At 39.6% G+C, this 12,353-nt stretch overlaps 1 protein-coding gene across 19 annotated transcripts in view; it reads left to right on the top strand.

The window, feature by feature from the left end:
• MICAL3 (microtubule associated monooxygenase, calponin and LIM domain containing 3) overlaps nt 1–12,353 on the top strand; it is a 180,486-nt gene that overhangs the window by 85,470 nt on the left and 82,663 nt on the right. For 15 of the 19 annotated variants that reach the window (XM_050325242.1, XM_050325249.1, XM_050325256.1 and 12 more), the window contains exons 12-17: nt 146–293; nt 1,575–1,771; nt 2,663–2,775; nt 3,264–3,326; nt 4,066–4,239; nt 5,319–5,411. In XM_050325242.1, the coding sequence (XP_050181199.1) occupies nt 146–293; nt 1,575–1,771; nt 2,663–2,775; nt 3,264–3,326; nt 4,066–4,239; nt 5,319–5,411 (788 nt within the window). Of the gene's footprint in view, nt 1–145; nt 294–1,574; nt 1,772–2,662; nt 2,776–3,263; nt 3,327–4,065; nt 4,240–5,318; nt 5,412–10,662; nt 10,756–12,353 lie in introns of all 19 variants that reach the window. The other 4 variants (XM_050325260.1, XM_050325255.1, XM_050325252.1 and 1 more) reach the window with 2 other exon arrangements.

Here is a 12,353-nt window from a genome sequence, read left to right as displayed (position 1 = left end):
CCATTGCAGAAGGAGCTTGTTTTTTACATTAGAGTTTTCCTTGTTGATTCGTGGGGTTTATGTTGTATTTTGAATTTGTGAAATGTTGTGCATTTCTATCTTAAAATGTGATTTTGTTGTTGTTTTTTTTTTTTTTTTTTTACAGAGTCTGTAGCTCGCTCCAGTAAATTGCTCAGTTGGTGCCAGAGGCAGACTGATGGATATGCTGGTGTTAATGTGACAGATCTCACAATGTCATGGAAAAGTGGCTTAGCTTTGTGTGCCATTATCCACAGATACCGTCCAGACTTAATGTGAGTAATTGGCTGCTTCGAATAACTGGGAAGGGCAGAACATTAGTGGTGTTTGGAACTAATAATGTGGAGATTGAGGCAATGCATTTGTGACTTATGAAGAAATGGATTGAAATGAATTCAATTAAACTTGATAGAAACTAACATACAGTGATTCACTAGCAGAGTGGAAGGTCGTGACAGCTTGATGAATTCAAAGATAAATGTGTTGACTTTTCCCCTTCTGGATGATTTGGCAGAATTGAGCTTCAAATTGGTGCTGACTGGAAAGCATTATTGAGTGACAGATTTTTGTTGTGTAAAGTGAGTGAGGAATAGTTCAAAGATGCAGTTAACTTTCTCATGAACAAGTATCTACACAGCCCTTTATAAACTTCCTGTTTAAGGGTAACTCTTTTAAAAGGCTTTTTAGGCTGCTCTTTTTGGAAGTAGTGACCCACAGTCTAAATAGAGGCGTTGTTACTCTTTGTACACTGACATGTGGCTTGGGTGAATGAGGGAGGTGTCCCCTTACATGACGTATTGGGTAAAACAGTGCCCAGATTCTAAAATGAGGAAAACACTGGCTAGAATAAGTAACAGTAGCAAAGACTCTGGTACTTTAATTGAAATCTGAAATGTCTTCAACTTCCCAAAGGGGCATTAGAGAAAGTAAATGCTGGAGCTCTATTTAAAGACAGAATCCAATGTAAAGCATGCTGAAAAATTGGTTATTCTCTTCCATGTGCACTGAATTACTTCTGTGTTGGTGTACTTGAGTTAACCTGAGCTACTCTGTTTAATAGCCCTATGGCTTGTGGAGAGTTCAAATAGCTTTTAAAATGGTTTATGTAATTCTCTACAAGCTATAGCTTTTTATATAGACTTTATACAGTTCTACAAGTTTTGGTAAAAGCCAGAAGGACTAAAATACGGCTCAGTCAAGGAAAAAAAGGCACAAAAAGTGAAGACTTAATTTAGTTTCAAGAGCACAGAAGAATTTATGTGGGGGAAAACAGTACAAATTTCCAGCAATGGAGGAAGTGAAGATGCATTTCAGAGGATAATACTTCATAACAAAAAAAATCTGGGTTTGTAGGAAGAGAAAAAAAAAAAGGAAAAAAGGATATGCTTGAGCTAAAGTTCACTGTAATTAAGTAGCATGAACTTTACTATGTTGCTGGCAAATAAATTTTGAGAGATTTCAATGAGAGGGAAAAAAAAAGGAGGTGAATCCCTGAGTTCTTTCAGAAGACTGGTTTCTACTTGATTCAGTGCATGGCCTCTTTCTGCCCTTTGCAGAGACTTTGATTCTTTGGATGAACACGATGTGGAGAAGAATAACCAACTGGCCTTTGACATCGCTGAAAAGGAGTTTGGAATATCTCCCATTATGACTGGAAAGGAGATGGCATCTGTTGGAGAGCCAGATAAGCTGTCGATGGTGATGTACCTGACGCAGTTCTACGAGATGTTCAAAGACACCATCCCCTCTAGTGGTAAGGAGTTTGGGGCACTTCTGTCAGATTTAAAGAAAGCTTCAGGGTGAATGTGTGTGCTTCAGGTACCTTCATGCTGCTGCTGCATGAGCTCATGCTGGTCACTCACTTGCTCTACATTACAAAAAGTTGACTTCTTATTGGTGCTGATAAAGACCATGTTAGCAGCATCAGGAGCAAAGAAAAAGGATTTAATGCACAGCAATGTCCCCAGAAGTTCTAAACTCTCTTCAACACTACTAGATAAGTTTTCTGCTTTCTTACTATTGTTAGGGCCTTGTTTGTCTTAGCTAATGTTGAGATGCCTCGCTAGTAGTGGTTTAGCAGGTAATTTCAAAACATTGGCTGAGTTTTATACCTATTATTCACCTGTGTGAATGCTGAGGCTAACTTCAGGCCAAGAGGAACAAAATAGCTTCGATTAGAACTGAAAGATATAATTGCCTAACCTAAATCAATAGGGCCAACCTTTAAATATTAATAATGTTGTTATAGATCTTTCTTTATTACTGATGATTCTGGTTGGGGGAAAAATGTGTTTTTAATAGCCTTTTAAAAATATGTCAGGTATTATTTCTAAAGCTCTGGACTCTTTTTAAGAATACTGATGATCATGGTGCTCTTTAAATATAAAAGTAAATAGAGTAAACAAACACAGCATTTATTCTGGGTGGTTATAAACCCTGGAAGGAGAATTCATTTGGGCAAAATGAAAAAGAGTAGCTGAGAAAGGTATTAATTCTAGACATTACAATCATTTTGTACAGAGAATTTAAGGGAAAGACTGTTATGTTAAAAAAAATCAGTGAGTCCTTCAGTTGTGTATTTAATAACAGCACCACAGAAGAAAACTTCTTGACATTCCCTTGTTCTACCTGTTTTTCCTAACAGATAGTCTGGACCTGAATGCAGAAGAAAAAGCTGCCCTAATTGCCAGTACCAAGTCACCCATCTCCTTCCTCAGCAAACTGGGACAAAGCATCTCTCGGAAACGCACTCCCAAGGTAACCACGGACAGCCTTGGGAACACTTGTGTCTGTCAGGCTCCTGTCCAGGTAGTGGTACTAAAAATGCAGGTGTAAGTGTGCATCTGCTATGTGTTTGCAAGAGACCATGTGCTCTTGGTATGGGACAATACATGACATTTTTAAATTACGTCCGTAAAATATGTACTCTCAGTTAGTGGTATATTTCAGTCTTAAAAACTTAGCCTTGTGGCTAACATTTGGGGATACATTTTGTGTTGGATCATAACTGTTTGCTCAGTTTCCAATGAGTTGAAAGTGTTGTTGCATGTCCCATTTGAAGGTAAGAATCCCCTAAGGAGTATGTAGGAAAAAATACCCCTTTTCTTGACCAAAGGGACAATAAACCCAGAGAATTAAATAAGCTTTGCAAGGTAACTCAAGTGCATTGATGATATTTATCTCAGCCCAGAAAGATATGAGAGTCCTTATCTTTGCTTTTTTTCCTTCATTCCTTCTGTTTTCAGGACAAAAAAGAAAAAGAACTGGATGGTGCAGGAAAGAGGAGAAAAACCAGCCAATCTGAGGATGTAAGTATTACAGTGAGGAAGGTGTCAGGGAGGAAAATACATGGTAGGTATCTTATTGCCTCTTCACTTCTTTCATTCCTTGTATCCAGACTGGATTTATATAAGATTTTTTAGACAAGAATTAATTCTTCAGAGGTTATGCGTTGTCATATCTTTAGTGCAAACATTTTACTGATGCTTATGAAAGAATAGTTCACAGCAAATGAAATATGGCAGTTCCCTGATGGTTGGTTTTTTTTAATAGAAATTTGCTATGGTTTGATGAGGACATCAAGAATAAAATGTTCATTTAGTAAAGTCATGCCTTATTGTCAGAAGTTTCGTGGGCATTTAAACTTTAGCCTTGGTTAGTGCAGAAAGCACTAGCATTTCCAGTATGCCCCATAAGGCAGCCTTTCAGATTAAATATTTGTAGCCAAATAGGTACAGGTGAGTTAAAATTCAGTACTTTGAGTTTGTTGTTAGAAAGTTTGAAGACAGACCTTTGTTTTATGTCAAGGGATTCACAGGGATGTTTCAACTGTAGTCTCTTTGGTAGGTAAGTGCATCAAACAGGGTTGAAAAGATAAAGTTTAACAGAGCATTTGAGGACACGCCAAAGGAAATTAAAATGTGAGCTTGCAAGTGCAGGCTATCAGATTTGTTATCTCCAGTGTTAGAAACCCCTCACAGCAAAAGGGTAGAGGGAAAAAGGAGATCCCATTGTATCTTGTTAAATTTTGATGTCACTGCTTTTTAGGAGGACCTCCCACGGAGCTACAGAGAAGAAAGACCCACACTGGTGAGTGCCCTGACAGAGAGGAGGATTGATGCTGCCATTGGGAATCAGAACAAAGTCAAGTCTATGGCAACCCAGCTACTGGCCAAGTTTGAAGAGAATGCACCGGTGCCGTCCTCAAGCTTACGGAGACAGGTAGGAGATGGATAATAACACCTTTGTTTAGGAATTGTGGAGGAAAATCAGGAGTAATAGCACGCATTCCTCAAGACTGGATGCTAGTGGTGCTTTTTTACTTCAAAGGCTCTCTTAGAGGAGAGTGAAGCTTACTCAAAAAGGTTTAAAATTTATGAGTATGGGGTGAAGAAGAACTTCCTAAGATAAGTTTATTTCTTTGTTATTGCCTATATTATGTTATCTATTTCGCAAACATATTACCAGCAATTTAGTTTCTTTTATAACTACTATTGCTCTTTAAAAGCTTTCCAGGAATGTTCCCCTTTTACACAGTTAAAGAACAATCATTCAATTTCTGATTTGAACATTTTCATATCGAGTTACCTCTGTTTGTTCTTGTGAACCGTGATTAAGGCTTATACATGTATGTAAGTGCAGCAGATAAAGGCCTGGGAGTTTCTCGGCAATCAGGATATTTGTACCATTGCAAGTGAGGCTTGCAGGTTATTCAAGGTGGAATCTGAACTGCAACTGCGGAGTAGTTGTCTTTGAAGTCCGATTGAGTCACTTCAAGCTACTGCTGGCAGTGCAGTGTCAGCAGTGGGGTTTAAGTGACAGAGTTCTTGCTCTGCTGCATAAATCCATCTTCACAGCTTGTGCCAAGCTCTGTGCTGCCACGGCCACATTGTGAGTGGGACTTGACTTGGGCACTTTAAAGCCAGGTCAAGTTTGTCTATGCTACACTACGCATCAGCCTTGGTAGTGTAACATGATCTCAGAAAGGTGATGTCTATCCCCCCTTTTACCAATCAAATGTTTCTTCAGCTGCTACACATTGGCTAGACTACTCAGCCAATGATTTGAAGAAACAGTGGAATTAAAGAGAAGGTCCAAAATATGTTAAGTTTCCCATTTTTGGATATTTTTTTTTCCTTTCTATGTTTTACTTGCTAAATGAATTCTCCCCTACCCTATTTTTTTTTTCCTTGAATGTTTGTCTGTCTTACTCTGTATTCCATTCCTATGGCTTTCTTTGAGTTTCCTTTACTATTTTATCTTTCCTCCTTGGTCCCATTTTCCCTACAACCTGCATGCAGCAACCTGTCCTGCCTTATCAAGAACGGGTTCACAACCAACCATCCAGCAGACGAGAGCAGGGCCGTCTTGCTCCCATACCCCAGTGGAAACAGGTAAAGAAACTGGTTCTAAGTACAATGCCTTGCCTGCACCCAACTGTCACTGTCATGTTTTTAAACCAGTCCTTTTCCAGCACCTTGTCCAAGTCCATTATTTTAAATAACTTTCAGTGAATAAAGTTAACATCTCCCTTCGGTAATGATGCATGGTTTCATGTTTCAAAAGGATTTAATCGAATTTTCCCATGCCCTCTTATGATAGTTTCAACTTACCAAGGTTTCAGTGGATTGCTGCAGCAGAAATTTTTGCTACAGGATTCTAGATTCTTCTATTAGAAAGAAAGAAAGAAAACATGCAAGCAATTTTGGCAACCCATGAGGTAAAAGGTGTCATACCATCTATGATTTAAAAACTCTTCCTTGGTATAACTAGTAAAAGTGGTTATCAGTTTTACTATTCATATGCTAAATCTTATGTGTTCTGTACTGGCAGGAGACTTGACTCTGGTTTCCCTTTCTTTTATGACAGATGTAGCTTTCCTTGCCAACTTCTCACCCTCATTGCATTGCAGATTCCCATCTTACTGTGAATTCAGTAAATTTCAGGTTTTCTGCCATAGAGGTTTTCAGAATAGGGATCATCATCAGGTATCAAATTTTATTTTCTCTCCCTTGTTTTGGCTCACTGTTATTACTGGTGTTTTTCTTTCAGCCATAGACCTTCCAAAGTTAAGGCTTTTAGGCTTTTTAGGCAGATAGGGATACTTATCTCACTGGCTTCCTCTGCTTCCACTGTTTCTCTGTGCAAGTGGCCTCCTCGTGTTTCTCAGAGTCCTGAGAGGTATTTTTGAGGCAGCCATAATTTAGAGAAATATCTGCTTCTTTCTGGCTGTAGTTTAATCAGAGCATACTTGGGAGTCAAGAGGAGGAAGATACCACTGGGTTTGGAAATCCACTGTTCTGCATGAATATGGATTCACTGTGATCTTCATGTCTGAGGTGTATTCTACACAATTAATGCTGCATGTCATGACTGATGCCATGATCTAGAAGGCTTCTCTCCAAGGAAGAAGACCTAAGCCAGGGGAGTTATTTTCAGTAGAACTGTCAAGCTGTTTTCATTTCCTGACTCGATGTTTTTCTTCTACTTTCTGTTTCATCAAAATCTTCTTTATAGGCTCCTGAGCACTTTCAGATGGATGCACTTCATTCATGAATGAGGAAAACTTAATTTTTTAAGGATACTTACCAATTAAAGGGGAAAAAGAAAAAGATATCAAAAAACCGTACAATATGAAGTCAATTGATGAGCACTGCTTATGTTACCTCCCAAAAAAATGAAGACTGGATTACTCTGGCTGTCTCTTTCTGTTCAAGCAAATGAAGTTTTGTGTTTTAGCATTTGGAAAAATATCACATTTGAGCAGTCTTAAGATTCCTATTCGAACCTGCTTATTGAAACTTTATGAAGGCTTTATAATTAAGCCTTTATAGTGAAGCAGAAGAAGTTCTTATTGTCATCCTTCTGTAATTGGTTAGAAAAAAAGGATGAACTTCTACTTCCTGCTTTTAATAGGATTTTCTCCTCACCAGGGAGCAGTTTGTTGTTACTGTGTTTGTTATTGTTTTTACCTGCACTACACAATTTAAAAATAAAAAGACGAAACAAAAGGAAGAAAAAGTCCTTCTGCTCTCCTTCAACATTGATAGCATCTCTCTATAGGCAGCAATGTAGGGCATATCTTTAAAAATCTTTTTGTGGCAGTTTCCTTTCAGAGGACTTAAATTATTTTGTTCAACACTGGCAATGATTGCCATGTGTGGATGATTTTCCTCTCAAGATTATACACAGAGATGATCTTTCCTTCATATGCTTCACTGCGTCAATAGAAGATGATTGATTCTTGGGTCCAGATTTCAGGCTGAATTTGCAGTGCTTTTGAACTGGAGAAGTGTAAAACTGAGTCTTAAGGATGCAAAATCTGCAGGATGCAGTAGGACCGAAAACCCAACTGATAGAGTCCCTGTTCCAAAGGTGCTCACCTGGGGAAGTGAAGAACATTGATTACCTTCAATCAAAAACCATGGTCATGTATAGAACCATTTATTCTTGACTGACCAGAGATCAGCTGAGGTGGAAAGCCATCCACTGAGCCAAGCAGCCAGCTTTGCCAAGCTTGGACAGCAATCCATCCTGCAGGAAGCTGCTGCTGGAGCAGCCCCTCGGCTGGCTGCTGAGACTCCTAATTGCGATTGTGGGCCTGCACCTCTTGATGCTACTGGTCTGGCTTTCTGCAGTGACACTGGGCATTCTAAAGCTGGCCTTAAAGCTATTTCCTGGGCTACAGACTGCCAGCAGGGGGGTTGCTGCTGGGTACCAGTACATGTTGCTGGGCATGCTGTACAGGATTAGTGCTGCTCCCGACAAGTTCTTTAGGAGGATGTATGTTTGCTAGAAAGAGCTGTTCATGAAGCTATTGGAAAGCTATTTCTCTTGTTTGGCACAGGTGCTGAGGTTCATGAGCAGAAACTTCTGTTACCTACTACATGTAAGATATATCATGGAGCAAATGCTTTCTACTGAAGAGTGCTTTGAAGAGGAGCAAAGCAGTTCCTAAGGGGACAAAGGGTGATGTGTTGCTGAGGGAAACCAGAGGTTGCCTGATATTCTTACGACATGAAGTTGAGATCCTTGGGGCTCTTTGACAGAAAGGCAGTTATGTGATTGACAAGTTTGATCCTTCCTGTGTTTTGGAAACTCCGTGGAAGAAGAAACCGTACTGCAAAAGCATAAGAGTGATTGCAAGGGATAAACCAGAGAGTTGCAAAGGATGTGTTCCAGGTTGGACCCACAGTTTCCATGGGAAATTTGCATCTGCTTAGGGCTACTGCCTGCTAGTGTCTGTCAGATGGATTTCCTCAGCTGTACTTGCTTATCAGTTTAAATCTAGAATCTTGCTTTGCCCTGGTATGAGGTGATTCAGTGAGCTTGTAAGGCAGAATGGCTCTCTGTGTGTTGTATAGCTGGGGTAGGGGTGGTTGCTACAACAGAATTCCTAGAAGGAGTGACATCCTGGCAGAATCTACTCTGAAGCAGTTTTTGCTTTCATCACAAGACTTTAATGGTGTCTCTCTTAGAAAGGCTAAAGAGCAAGTGGGTTAAAAACCTCATCAGTCTGTTCCTCAGCATTTAGTGTGACCTGCATTCCTTGTGAATTGGATTATAAAGTTCTGATTTATTGAGCTCCACTTTGAGAATGTTGACCTGTGTTGTCAAAATTCAGTTCTTGCTCTTATGAGCACCTCAGCAGTAGCTACTAATGCATGAAGATACTGTGAAGTGTATGTGCACAGTGGAAATGTGTGTAATTTTCTTATATGATGGTAAAGAAAGAAGTGATTTTCTTATGTGATGGTACTGTCTCCTAAAATGGCTGGGTTGTATTTCATGGCATGGAGGTTAATCTCCTCAAAGGAATGCCTTCTTGTATGAGATCATGTTCTATTGCTTTCTGAGCCATTTTGGCTGCTTTTGGGCAATAGCATCTCATCAGGGATCATGAAGGCATTGAAAGCCTATCCAGAAGAGGATGTGACTGGGCATGGTGCTGGAGACAAGCCTTTTAAATTGAATTTCCTGCTGGACTTCCAGACTCTCAGCTTATGGCCTTCAGCAGTTTTCTGCTATAGTTTCATAGGTCTCCTGTCAGCAGCAACTTTTGTGTGTAATACATAAGCTTAAATCACTGATGTGTAGAAAGATACTTGTAAGATGGAGATCCGGTGCACATCTTTTCTGCCTTTGGAGATCTGATGCTTGTTCTTTTGAGATGATTCCCTAAAGTGTGATAAAGAGCAGTATTGCAAACTTTTCAGTAATTTTGTTGGAACTGTGTTCCTTGAAGATATGCCACGACTGAGATGACCACAGACAGCAAGAGCTGAAATCTCAACGGAGGAGAACTTACAACACCCATGATTTCTGCAAATACTGCTTTTTAAACTTAGATTTCTTATTTAAATCTGTTGGTATATTTTCCTCTTTCCCACAGTCATCCTTGTCTTTGCATGCTCAGAAATACATCCTACTGGAGGACTGAACACATACCTCATATACCTATACAGTGTTATATTCTGAGGTCTGCCTTGGAAAAACAAGCAAGTTTGTGAAAATTTTGCCATTTGAGATGCAAACCTGGCCATGGTCAGATGAAAATCCATGAGCATCTCTGTGATTGAGAATGTTTACCATCCTTTCAGCTAGCAATCAGTGACTTCATAGATGAACCTTTTGAAACAACATATGAATATTCTTCATCCCTTTCAGTGCAAAGTCATATGTTTTAGTTTAAGCTGCTTGTAGCATCTGTTTGAAATAGAAGAGCTGATTATTTATTTACTTTTTTTGCTGAAAGGGAAGAGAACACCCAAACAGATGTTAGTGCCAGCTCAGCTGCAAGGGCAGTGATGAACATCTGTAATTCCTTTAAACCGCGTGCAGTTTCTTTGGAGGCTCATCTAACTGTGGCTTTGGGGACACAATGTTTAGTTTTTCAGAGTGCAACCATTTCCAGATATGCTCTGGTGAGAACTCAGAAGAAAAGGAAATATCAGGCAGAAGATACATTAATAAACAAGAAGTGTGGAGAAAAGACTGTACATAGTAAGGAGGGACAGCACTAGAAGGGCATGAAATTGAGGACTTGTATGTGCAATTGTGTAATATTCAGACTATTAGATACAGCTACATTTTGGCTGCAAACCAACTGTATTTCTGTTCTGCTAGAATGTAGTACAACTTAACTTTAAAAATGGTTTAGAGATGGTTTAATATCTGTTAAGTTTAAGAAGAGGGATCTGAAGCCGAGGACAGAACGCTGTGACTTGAATTGTATTACTGATGAACGGCAAGCAAGAGTATTTAGGTCAACGGGGTGGGTATTTTTAAACATTGCAAGGCACAGCAATAAGTAATTTTTCATGAAGCAAAGAGAGCAGTCCAGCTGTACTGTGGAGAGTTCCAAGTTTTGCCTTTCACTGGTTGTAAGACCTTGAGTCAGAAGCTGTTGGTTTAATTGATTGATATAAGTCTGTGTTTGACTGTGATCATGTGGCTCTGGATAAAAAACTTGGCGCTCTCAGCCTCAGATAAACAGTGACTTTTGGTCATTCGTGAGAGGTGTGAGCTTAGGGTCACAGTCACTCAGTTCATGCATTCTGGCCTGTCTCACCAAACCAGAGGTAATGTTATCTCCTTTCTACCATTATTATGAATTTTTTTTTTCTTTTTCTGTTTTAAAAAAAGATGAGGCATAAGGAACGTTCTCGGACCTGCCCCAAAAAAGTGATCATGCTCTCTTCCACTCCATCCTCCTCTCCACCGTATCCCAGGCAGCAGGTGATTCCCTCTGCATGCTCTGTCCCTTTCTCTTCATTGCTGCTTGTACAGGTGACTAGATCAGTTACCAGATACCTCATTTACAAATAGATTTCCAGTTTTCTTTTTTTCAGATGTTGGTAGAGCTTTCTCAGCCTCTTTGGTTAGGAACACAGGGCAGCATTATCTCACTGAAAGCATGGAGAGGCTCCAGTGGAGACTCAGATTTTGCTGTAGGCCAATTTTTAATGACAGTAACCTTTCTTAGTGTTGAAATACAGCAAAGTAGAAAATAAATCTTTAAAGTAATGCAGGGAAAGAAAATGAAACTTTGCTCCATCTCCACTCTTCGTTTAAATTTTCAGCTGAAAATTTGCCCTTGTATCCACAAAACTTTTGGGATGTTGTAGTGGCCTGCACGTGTCCACTGTGGTCCTTTTATTTCCCCCACACTCAGACTGTTGTCTCACAAGAGTTTGTGTTCAGTCTGTCTGACTTGGAACCTGGAGCAATGATAGCTGTTTTGAACACAGTGCATAAACATGCATCCACATATTTGTGCACAGGTATTTGTTGCCCTACTTAAATATTACCTGAAATCCTTCAATATTTGTGTCTTGTTGTATGTTGTCATTGTGCTTCTTTGAGTGGTATCCCTTTTTGTTTCGTTTTCCTACTGCCATAATAAAATCCACTCCTTTCTGATCAATTCTGAACTAATATTGAGGTCATAAAAAGGCAGTTGAAGTTCCATTACTTCATATAAGGATTGTACAAATGAATTCTCCCACAGATGGAGTATGTTTCTTTCCTGAACATTTGTATGCCCATTAACTCTGTAAAGGCAAGTTTCATTCTTTGACATAAACTTTGACTTGCCTTATTGCTGTGATTTCTCAGAGTAATTACATGTTGCTCTTTATCTGGTCTAATTGTTGTCAGCCTCCAGAACACACGTTCTTTGCTGCCTCTGTGATCTGCACCTGCACAATAGGTCAGGTCTGCTTACTGATCCCATTGGAACCTGTCCTAACAAAAAGGTTTTCTGCCACACTGTGGACAGTGTATGGTGCAAGGAAGGATATGGGCATGGGTATCTAGGTAGAATGGGTGGGGAAATCCCCTTTCGTGAGCAAAACCTGCATTTCAACTGGAGAGTAACATCAGATGGTGTCCATAGCTGGCTGCCTTCCTCTTGTCAAAATCCTTTGAGAGCTTTGTGGGATATATTTTATGAAAGAAGAAAGGTTTTCCCCCAGCTTACAGATAGAGAAACAAAGGCAGTTAAATGCTGAGTTTTGTTTTCTAATCTATAGCATGGGATTCATTTTCTGTATAGAGAAATTTACTTTCAGTCACTAAGGATCCAGGAGCTCTGTATTTTCCTTCCCTCGCCTCTCCAAGCATTTGTTTGTCCTGTGTCTTTTTGGTTGCCTAGTTCAGTCATGAGAGCCAACTACTGCTGGGTTCAGCTGTGCTTTTGTCATTTTCTGTGTTGTGTCCTGTAGAAGTTTTTTTTTGCCTGCTCAAAGAAATAATTAAAAGAAAAATCAGTCTTCCTTCTTTTAACTCTGAGGAATTTTTGCCCTCTGTGCTACAGAACTGATCTGTTAGATGCA

This window comes from Myiozetetes cayanensis, unplaced genomic scaffold, assembly GCF_022539395.1.
Source record: "Myiozetetes cayanensis isolate MyiCay16 unplaced genomic scaffold, myiCay2020 scf3, whole genome shotgun sequence".
Lineage (NCBI taxonomy): Eukaryota > Metazoa > Chordata > Aves > Passeriformes > Tyrannidae > Myiozetetes > Myiozetetes cayanensis.
The sequence above is the reverse complement of the archived record's forward strand: the minus strand, read 5'-3'. Positions and strand labels throughout refer to the sequence as shown.